The sequence below is a fragment of the Musca domestica genome, unplaced genomic scaffold (assembly GCF_030504385.1).
Source record: "Musca domestica strain aabys unplaced genomic scaffold, Musca_domestica.polishedcontigs.V.1.1 17, whole genome shotgun sequence".
Classification (NCBI taxonomy): Eukaryota; Metazoa; Arthropoda; class Insecta; order Diptera; family Muscidae; genus Musca; species Musca domestica.
In genome coordinates, this window is record NW_026712230.1 from 12,758,791 (window position 1) to 12,770,613 (window position 11,823).

Sequence of the window (11,823 nt, forward strand, 5' to 3'; positions counted from 1 at the left end):
ACAAATCCAATTGAAATTAATAGTGTTTAAAATTGCAAAACAGAGTGTGAATCTACGTTATATATATTTGGCAGTAAGTGTAATAATTCGATTATTATTTTAATGAACGGCGTAAAATGACACTGTAAAAATAAAAATAACCCAATTCAGCAAAAATATTATTTTTAATTGACGCGAACTCAATTTGAAGTTAAATCTGTAAAAGCAGATGTACAAAAATCCTTTGAAGCATCAATCATTTGCATTTATTATATTTGGTGATTTTTATACATCTTATGTACGAAAATGATCTGAAAAAATAAAGCATGTAAAGAAATCACACAACTAAAATTGACTCTGCTCATCGATATCGGGTCGATCAATTAACAAAATAGTAATTCATCTAATTTATTATACCTCCACTATAGTATGGAGGATATATTAAGTTTTTCATTCCGCTTGTAACGCCAAGAAGTATGCATTTTAGACCCCACAAAGTATATATATGTCGATTTAGCGATATCCGTATGTCTGCCCGTCTGTGAAAATCACTCTAGCTTCCGAACGAAATTAAGTAGGTTTAGACTTTTAGAATTTTACTTTAGTGTGTGTTATGTCTGCAGGACTTTTGGTATTAAAAATGGGCCATGTAGGACCACGTTTTGGTATAGCCACCATAAAATGGTACCTCCATATTTTTCGGTATATTGATGATTTAAGCGACATTATTCACCGAAAATGTTTCAAATTTGGTATTTAAAGTTCGTAATAGAAACTACATCCTATGATTGAAAATTACCCGTGCAGGTCCACGCTTTCGTATAACCCTCATATAACGGTACCTTCCGATATTCGGTATTTTCTTAATATTAACGAAATTATTTACCAGAATTATTTAAAATTTCGTATTTGAAGTTCGTAATAGGTACTACAGCCTATGACAAAAATGTTAGCATCTTCTTCGTATAGCCCCCAAATAACGCTACCTCCTTGTTTTCAGTATTTTGATGATTTGAGCGACATTATTCACCGGAATTGTTTGAAATTTGGTCTTTGAAATTCATAATAGATACTACAGCGTTGCCCATATTCGACGGATCCATATGCCTACCCCATAACTTTTGACAGAGATGTGACATCGCTTAATGACATACCGCGTTTGAAGCGTCAGTCAAAGCAGATTTTTACCATGAACCAATACACCAATACAATAGTTGAAATTTACATTCAACAGAAGAAGTCAATTGTGAAAACTCAACGTGCTTTTAAAACATTAAAAAATGTGAGAAGTGCGCCTTCTAAGAACACCATTAAGCGTTTATAGGAAAAATTTTCGACTGGTAAGGCTCTTTCTAATCCGAAGGGGCCATATAAAAGTCGACCAAGGCGATCGGCCGAGAATATCGCTGACGTACGAGCCAGTGTTGAGAGGTCCCCAAGAACATCCCAAAAACGCCGTTCTCAGCAGTTGCGCATGGCTCGGTCCACTTTACAACGGATTATTCACATTGATTTGCATTTGTTGCCGTACAAAATTCAATTGACGCAAAGAATGTTGCCTGCGGACAAGCCTTGTAGATTGGAATGGGCACAAAGAGTCATCGAAATGGCCGTCCGTCCGTCGAATATGGGCAACCCTGTACAGCATATGACGGAAAATTTTTCCTGCAGGTCCACGTTTTGGTATAACGGTATATCCCGATATTCGATATTTTCATGATTTTAACGACATTATTTACCGAAATTATTTCAAATTTGGTATTTGAAGCTCGTAATAGATTCTACAGCCTATGACAGAAAATTTATGATTTTAGCGACAGTAATCACCGGAATTGTTTCAAATTTGTTTTTTGAAGTTCGTAATGAATACTACAGCCTATGACAGAAAATTGTCTGTGTAGGTCCACGTCTTCGTATTGCCCCCATATAATGAATTTTTTTAATTTTATAATTTTAGTTACATTATTCACCGAATCTCGCATTTGAATATTGTAATGGCTTATGACAAAAGTTATCTATGCAGGTCCACGTCGTCGTATAGACACTAATATAACGAATACATTCGGTATTTTTAAGATTTTATAAGAATTTTATTTTTTGAAAATTGCCAAATTCGTTTGAAATGGTGGTGGGCACGTAAAGTTCGGCCCGGCCGAACTTACAGCTTTTTTACTTGTATTTTACTTATATAATTCTTTAAAATTCGCCAGAAACTCAATAACAACAAAAAATGATAAAAGGCAACCGAATTGAATTCTATAACAATAAAATCAACATTCCAAAAGTGATTGAAGAGCAAGGCTTGCAAGACACCGATGAGGCATTGTTTGTGTGCGACCTAAATGATCTTCGCAGGAAATATGAGCTATGGAATCAGCTGATGCCACGAGTTAAGCCCTATTATGGTAAGCAATGCAATTATTACACATCTCCATGTCATATCCAACTTAATCTCTTCCCCTTAGCTGTAAAGTGTAATGATGATCCGGTGGTTCTCAAAACCTTAGCTGATTTGGGCGCCAATTTCGATTGTGCCTCAATGGGTGAAATAAAATTGGTTCTGGCTGAGAATGTTGATCCCGAACGCATTATATTTGCCCAGCCGTGTAAGCCATTGACACATGTGGCCTATGCCAAGGCGAAGGGTGTTATGACCTCTATCGTTGATTCAGAATATGAAATACTGAAGTTACATCAGCATTTTCCGGAATCCAAGTAGGTGTTCGATTCCTTGACTCTTTTTTATTTTTTTATTTTTCGAAAATCATATTTTTTGCATTTGTCCTACAGTTTGGTAATACGCATTCGTTGCGATGCCACCGATGTCAAATTGTCTTTTGGTGAAAAATTTGGTTGCAATGTCAAGACAGAGGCTCCGGCTTTAATGTTACTAGCCAAGGAATTAAATTTAAAGGTGAGTACTGGCCAAATTCTGAGTTTGTGAAACGAACTGTAGCACTGAGTTGGTAAGTACCGTAACCTTTGTAAACGAACTAGTAGTACATTTACATTTTTGCGTATTCAGTAAGCCCTGTGGATTTAAATGGTCAATCGTCGTTATATATATTTCAAATAAATACTCATCGAATTGGGTAATCCACCAAAAGGCTCAAATGTAAACATACTATAAGGCTTTAAAAAAACAAGCCATTTAGATTGTCAATTAATTTGATAAAGGCTAATATACAGGGTGAGATAAAAAAACTGCAATAAAGACAAACGCCATAGTTTTCACATTTTTATACCCTACAACACTATGTGTTGGGGGTATTATAAGTTTGATTGGCCCAAAAATTATGTAACACCTCGAAATATTGGTTTCCCACATAGGAAAGTATATATGGATCTTCCTATCTCGCCGAGCTGAGTCGATCTAGCTATGTATGTCCGTCCGCTCATCTGTCCGTCTGTCCATATTAATTTGTAATCACTCTACAAGTCGCAGTAATGGCGCGATCTACACCAAATTTAGAATGTTGGTGGGGCTAGGGTCAGAATAGAACCATATTTCTTTTGGAGATGATCCCATAATATTTAGGGTTTGAAATGGACCAAAAACTGAAAAAATTCCTGATTTCGCAGTTGTTCTACAGGTCGCAATTATAGACCAATGAAAGCGGAAGTTAGCATGCGGCTAGAGCTTAGGGCTCATCGGGTAATATTTAGTGGGTGAAATAGGCCACAACATTTGTTTTAAAAAAAGTCAAATTTTACATTAAACCGCGAATATTTTTAATCCCGGCTAAATCACAAATAGACGAACAAGTCAATTCTGACCGTTACGAAGATGCCGATAGTAAATATATCGGTTATATATAGCGAAATATATACAATGTGTATATACAAAGGAAGGGGATGTCAGTCATATTTTTATCGCATGCGATTTTTTCTATTTGTTTCTATTTGACTTATAATATTTTGTAATATTTTTTCACCTTACAACACAGGTTGGGGATATTATATAAGTATTGCAAATATTGTCCGATCCTCACGAAAATTTTCACAAGGGTAGGGTTGGGCTCAGAAGGGCTAGGCCTATTGTTTTCAAAGATCTCAGCAATATATTAGGGGTTGAAATGGACCAACAACTAAAAATTTTCCTGACTTTGCAGCCGTTATAAAGGCCACAAATAGAAACCAAAGGACATGAAATCTCACAAAAAGTTAGAGTTTAGGACAGCGGGTACAATGGACCACTAATTTTGTGTGAAAAAATACCAGCATTACTTACAGGCGATATCCGAAATACACAAAAAGCGAACTTCTGGCTTTTTTATGCTGAATTCGTTGACGAATATAGCCAAATATCGTAGACAAGCAAATCATATAGATGAGTCTAAATTTGGAGGTACGGAGAGCCTTCTTGCTTTTGGAGATGATTGCAAAATATTCAGGGGTTCAAATTAACCAAAAACAGAAATGTTTTTCCGAGCACACAATTGAAGCCAATCGACACGCCAGTTAGGGACATGGAAGAATTCTACCATTTTGGATGACCATTGGATTATTTTTAGCTGTAAAATCGACTACAACACTATAGGCGGCCCCGCACGACTATAGTCATTGCTTACTTGTTTTCAAATTTTATTGAATGAAAGCAAAAATTGTCGAAAATAGCATAAAATTTTAAATAAGTTTAGATTTGTTTGAATTGGTCACCTTTGGAACGAATTATGGCCACATTTAAATGCTAACGATAGCCACTTGTGGTTTTCAAGCTAAACATAAAGAAATCACACTATCATGCTTGAATTCCATCACGAATAACTTTTTTTCTGGAAAAATCTCACCAAAATGCTTTTGTGCCCTTGTAAACAATATAATGAGCTGTCACTGGAATAATTTTAATAGCTGTCGGACGAGTGGCTTAGAAATGACAGCAGTCTGAAATTGGTTGCAGTTTTTCATCTCATCCTGTAGTCATGAGTATTTTAAGTAATTTACTTCTTCTTATTTTGGTAGGTAATTGGTATTAGTTTCCATGTGGGTACCGGTTGCAATGAGCTGCCAGCATATGATCGGGCAATAACTGAATCGAAAATACTTTTTGATTTTGGTACGAAACTTGGATTCAATATGACCCTCTTGGATATTGGTGGGGGATTTCCGGGCAGTGATAATGTGACATTCAAAAAGGTTTGAAGAACTGTCGAAGAAGGGGGGTTATTTTGCTAATTTATTTCATATGCAATATTTTTCCTTAGATCTCTAATATTGTGTGCCGTTCTTTGGAACGCAATTTCCCAGAGGACAATGTGAACATCATTGCGGAGCCTGGAAGATATTTTGTGGAGTCGGCTTACACTTTGATTTGTAAGGTGCATTCGAAGCGTGAGGCGAAATCTTGCGATGGTGGCATAATCAAGCATTATTATTTGAATGATGGGGTCTATGTGTCATTCAACAATGTCGTGACGGAAAATTATAAAGTTGTCGTGCAACATTTGTTGGTAAGTAAACTGGATTTAATTTACTCGGGTTCTATTTCTTTGCGAATCTAATGTACATATCATATTATTGTCCATTTGGACTAGTCATTTAAAATCGACTCTATTTCAAAATCCAACTTCCTAATCCCAATTGTTTGGAGAAGTTTAAAATGATATAAAATGTTCGTGTGTTGATCATTGTTTACGTATACATCCATGTTTCTTATACCCTACACCACATAGTGGTAAGGGTATTATGTCTTTGTGCAGTTGTTTGTAACATGGAGAAGGAAGCGATATAGACCCATAGTTACTTTTGAGGATTTTCATAGAATCACTTTCTGAGTCGATTTATGCATGTCAGTCCGCCTGTCTGTCCGTCAATATATTCTTGTGAACAAAATGCAGGTCGCATTTATTAGCCGATTGAGATGAAATTTTGCATACAATATTTGTTTGGTCCAAGGACGAATCCTATTTAAATTAGTGACAATCGGATCAGATTTAGATATAGCTCCCATATTTCGGGTTAATTGTGCACCAAATGGACAATATCAGTCCAAATGACCTGAATTTTGGCATATTCGACCGAATTCAGTCTAGAAGCAAGAACATTGAAATCGGAGAAAATCGGTTCAGAAATATGTTTTCGACAACAATGATTTTAGGTACCTGATATCTTATAGAGCTCAGAAATAACTCTTCGTAATTTTATCAAGATCGGTTTAGGTTTGGATGTAGCTCCAATATACATATACTTAACCGATTTCGGGTTAATTGTGCACCAAATAGCCAATATCAGTCCAAATGAACTGAATTTTGGTATGTCCGACCGAATTAACTCTAGAAGTAAGTACATTAAATTTAGTGAAAATCGGTTCAGATATAGCTATAGCTCCCATGTGGCCAATATTTTGTACATACGGCCGAATGTCTAGAAGCAATTACATCGAATTTGGAGAAAATCGGTTCAGATATAGCTATAGCTCCCATATATATGTTTCATCCGATTTGTTGTTTAACTTCCTCAAATTTGTAATATGCTTTCGACAACAATGATATTTGGTACCAGATATCTTATAGAGCTCGGAAATACCTTTGCCAAATTCTACCGAGAACGATCAACAGTACGTTTATATATAAATGGGTAAACCCACTGAATTTGGATTTTAGCCCATTCCCGACGATGCGCTTGCTTAAGATGATCGACACATTTGTATTTTTTTAGTGCCAACCTTGCTTTCCAAAATACTCCAGACGCTATAGTCCAACGGATTGGTATCCGGTGATTTTGGTGGCCATTGAGCGCTGGAAATGAAGCGAGGAACCTCATTTTGTGACCATTCTTGGGTGGCGGTTGAGTTCTGGTGGCCAACCAAAGGTGCACATTTTCAGCTGACCTCTTTGGCAAGTAAACACGATCATTTAGTTTGTTTACAAACTGCTGGACAATGAATGTTTTCTCATCGGAGAAAACCACATGAGGCAGTTCACCACTTTCGGCCAAACGAAGCAACTCTATGGCTCTTTTGAGTCTATTTCTTTCTGTTGCGGTGTAAGTTCTTCCACTTTTTGGAATTTCAATGGCTTTATCCCGAGCTCATTTTTCAATATTTACCGAATGGTTGCGATATGTTCAGCTCATGAGTCATTTTTCGGCCACTGCTACGCGAGTTTCGATCAAGTCGCTTCTTTACTTTCCGAACCATCCCTGCTGATATTGCTGATTTCTTCCGTCAACTTCCTTGACGTCGGGCTACGCTAATAGTAGCACGGTAACGAGTGATGGTACAAGACACAAAAGATTTATTCACATTTAAGTGGTGGAGTGCTCTAGCGATAGCCACTTGTGGTTCTCCAGCCAAACATAGCATAGCACACTATCGCACTTGAAATCCATCACATATAGCTTTTTTCTGGAAAATTCTCAACAAAATGCTTTTGTTCGCTTGTAAACAATCTAATGAGCTGTCACTGGAATAATTTTAACAGCTGTCGGACGAGTGGCTTAGAAACTTCAATTTCTGGGTTGCAGTATTTTCATCTCACCCTGTTGTTCAGTTTAAAATTGTGGGCGACGCATAAAAATATGCCATAAAATATTATGTTACCAAGTCACTTTACATATGATTCGAACATGATGTGAAAACTGGCTTTAAGATATAAAATATTTAAGATATTCTATAAAAATATAATTTTCCAAAAGTTATATAGGGAGGGAACTTTCTAAAAGTATATAGAATGCATTCGACAATATATGCGTGAAATATCTTACACCTGCACTCTAAGATCCTATCTCCTATCTATTGAAGAGTGGCATGAATTACAATTTCTCCAATACTTTTTATCAATACAAAACTGAACATCTTTTCAGGATAACAAAAATATTACGCCAACGTTTAATTCAATTTTGTGGGGTCCAACTGGAGACTCTTTGGACAAGGTAAATATATACAACTTAAATATGTATGATGTCCCCAAAGTTGTCATCGTGTTGTTGTAGGTTGGAGAAAATCTCGATTTGCCCGATTTGAAGTGTGGAGATTTCTTGATTTTCCCCAATATGGGTGCCTATAGCTTACCGCTGTCGACACGTTTCAATGGGTTTGGATCGCCAAATATTATATATTTTGATAGAACCATCTTAACGGAGGATAATGTCGAGGAGAAATTTAGAAGCATGCGCATTACTTCATATCCGGGTGTTTAAATTTATACAAAAACATTATAATGGAAATTTTCAAAGCAATAATAAAACCTTAGAAACCCAGTCTATGTTTCTATAGACTTTAATTTTGATTGTTTTTATAGCGCGTTTACATACGAAATCTTTAGACGGGTTAAGAGTGATAATTAACCCTCGAAATGATTTGAATGTATGTGAACGCACTTTTATGGCCTTAGCAAAGTTGGAACCTTAAGAATTCCTCTCTACGAAGATATAATTTTTCAAACCACTCTGTATTGAAATCTATATTATCATAACGATCACTTATTCACCTTCCTAGGATGGAGAGGAAGCTGTTGTAATGCCAACATACAAAACGATATTGTGGGGTCCCACTTGTGATCCCCTTGATAAGGTATGATCTCGCATTTGTAAAATCAACATAAAATATACGAATTTGGAACTTAAATCACTTATTATACAGGTTGGTGACAGTCTGGAATTACCCAATTTGGAGTGTGGAGATTTCTTGATATTCCCCAATATGGGTGCCTACAGCATACCGCTAACAACACGTTTTAATGGTTATGGTCGAAATAGTGTTTTGTATTTCGATAAAATTACAATACACGATAATAAGGAGGATAGATTTCGGCGCACATTTGTAAAAGTCAAGTCAAAATAATAATTGTATTCTGTTTTTATAACTCCAATAAAAGTCGTTTAAAACAATTTATATACTATTTTTCAAAAGGGGAATCAAAACTTTATACTGTTACAAGATATGAGCCCCACAAAATGCATATATATTAGGAGCGGCAAAATTTAAACAAAAAGAAAAACAAGCTGTAAGTAAGGCCTGACCGAACTTTGAATACCCTTTACAATTTGGAACGAATTTGGCAATTTTCAAAAAAAATAAAATCCATTAAAAATTTTATTTAAATAAAAATACCAAATGTAGCCGTTATGTTAGAGTCTATACAACCACGTGGACCTGCATAGCAACTTTTGTCATAAGCCATTACAGTATTCAAATGCGAAACTAGAAAAATAAGTAAAAAAGCTGGCCCGGCCGAACTTTGAAACCCTCCACCATTTGCTACAAATTTAACAATTTTCAAAAAAATAAAATCCGTTAAAAAATCTGTTAAAATCTAGAAAATAACTAATGTAGCCGTTATGTTAGAGTCTATAAGACGACGTGGACCTGCATAGGCAACTTTTGTCACAAGCTATTACAATATTCAAATGAGAAACTTGAAAAAAAATATGTTTATAATGTAGCTAAATTCATCAAAATACCAAATATAGTGAGGTACCATGGTGGTTATAAAACGTGGACCTGCGCAGACAATTTTTTGTCTTAGGCTGTAGTATTCATTACGAATTTCAAATAACAAATTTGAAATAATTCCGTTGAATAATGTTGCTAAAATCATCAAAATACCAAATATCGGGAGGTGCCGTTGTGTGTGGGCTACATGAAGACGTGGACCTGCACAGAAAATTTTCTGTCATAGGCTGTAGCATCCATTACGAACTTCAAATACAAAATTTGAAACAATTCCGGCAAATAATGTCGCTAAAATCATCAAAATACCGAATATCGGGAGGTACTGTTATATGGGGGCTATACGAAAACGTGGACCTACATGGTCCATTTTCAATACCGAAAGTTCTGCAGACATAATATACATTTGAGTAAAATTTTATCAATCTACTTCATTTCGTTCGGAAGCTAGAGTGATTTCCACAGACGGGCAGACGGACGGACATCGCTAAATTGACATAGAATTTTATGCTGATCAAAAATATACATACTTTGTGGGGTCTAAAATATATATTTTGAGGTGTTACAAACGGAATAACAAACTTGATATATCCTCCATACTATGCTGGAGGGCATAAAAAGATAAATCCATAGCTTGACTTGATGATCTTCATAGAATCACATTCTGACGCGTCATATGCATGTCCGTCCGTCTGTCAAAGTATTTTTGTAAGCAAATCACATTTTCGATTGCAATGAAAAAAGACGAATCCTAATGAAATTGGTGTCAATTAAACCAGATTTAAATATAGCTCCTATTGTGCACCAAATGCGTAATTTATACCCAAATTTGACAAATTTTAGCGCACACGACCGAAGTTAGGCTATAAAGGCTGATATATACATAATGTTAGAGATATATGTAGATCTGCATTTATGTTAAGCATTTTTATAACTTGATCGAAACCCACGTCGCAGTTGCCGAAAAATGACTCGTGAGCGGAACATATCGCAATTTTCCACTCTGCAAATATTGAAAAATGAGCTCGGGGTAAAGCTATTAAAATGTGCAAGAACTTACACCGCAACAGAAAGAAAATAGACTCAAAAGAGCTAAAGAGTTGTTTCGCTTGGCCGAAAGTGGTGAACTGACGAATTTGGTTTTCTCCTATGAGAAAACATTCTTAATCCAGCAGTTTGTGAACAAACAAAATGATCGTCTTTACTTGCCAAAGAAGTCAGCTGAAAATGTGCACCTTCGGTTGGCCACCAGAACTCAAGCGCCGGCCAGGGTGATGGTGTGGGCCGCCATAACAGCCGATTGTCGCTCTCCGCTCGTATTTAAAAAAGGCTTGGGCACCTAAAAATTTTGGCCGCAGACCCCGGACATTCCAACAAGACTCAGCACGCGCCATCCAAGAATGGTTACAAAATGAGGTTCCTCGCTTCATTTCCAGCGCACAATGGCCACCAAAATCTCCGTATACCAATCCGTTGGACTATTGTGTCTGGAGAATTTTGGAAATCAAGGTTGGGAATAAAAATACCAATCAAGTCGATCAACTCAAGCAAGGGCTTCGCCGGGAATGGGCCAAAATACCGCAGAGATTCGGACAGTGTGTGCCAGTTTCACTTGCCGTTTGAAGGCCATAATTCGTACCAAAGGTGACCAATTCGAACAAATTTAGATTTATTCTAAAATTTGATGCTATTTCCTAAAATTTTCTGTTTTCATTCAATAAAATTAAAAAAAAAGTAAAAACTATGGTGTTCGACTTTGTTGCAGTTCTTTTATCTCACCCTGTATACCGATGTATACGGCAATAACGACTGATACTTTTCAAACTGTTTTCTTTAAAATTAGCACAGCATATTATTTCTGCTCATATTATATCTAATGTGAAGATTGGATACATTGGTCCACCCTTTCTGAAGAAATATAAATTACAAATGAACTGATAGGATTCCGTGGTTTAATTCAATTGTATGCATCGGAAGATGAGCAAATTAAGATCAAACCATATTCTGACGTTATACACATATCTGCTGCGAACAGACCAATTCTCCCGATTTTAGGTTAAATATGTTTTTTTATCCCCCCACCACAGTATGGAGGGTATATTAGCTTCGTCATTCCGTTTGTAACTCCTCGAAATATTCATAATAGACCATACAAAGTACATATATTCTGGATCAGCGTAAAATTCTAAGACGTTCTTGCGATGTCCGTTTGTCTTTCTGTCCGTCTGTCTTTTGTAATCACGCTATCTTTCAAATTAATTGAGATAGAAGGATAAGATTTTGCATACAAGCATAGTTTACCAGTAGGCAGGTTAAATTCGTAAATGGACCATGTAGGTCCACGTTTTCGTATAGCCTCCATATAACGGTACTTCGGTATTTTCATGATTTTAGCGACATTATTTTCCTGAATTATTTCAAATTTCATATTTAAAGTTCGTAATGGGTACTAG

General features: G+C 36.2%; 1 protein-coding gene across 1 annotated transcript; it reads left to right on the forward strand.

Annotated features, from left to right (window-relative positions):
• On the forward strand, positions 1-8,213 carry LOC101892809 (ornithine decarboxylase 1). The gene is made up of 8 exons (XM_020038304.2): positions 1-73; positions 2,190-2,384; positions 2,445-2,694; positions 2,770-2,893; positions 4,942-5,115; positions 5,184-5,429; positions 7,783-7,851; positions 7,912-8,213. The coding sequence occupies exons 2-8, from the start codon at positions 2,210-2,212 to the stop codon at positions 8,116-8,118; spliced, it is 1,245 nt and encodes a 414-aa protein (XP_019893863.2). The 5' UTR covers positions 1-73; positions 2,190-2,209; the 3' UTR covers positions 8,119-8,213.
• Positions 8,214-11,823: the final 3,610 nt, after the last annotated feature.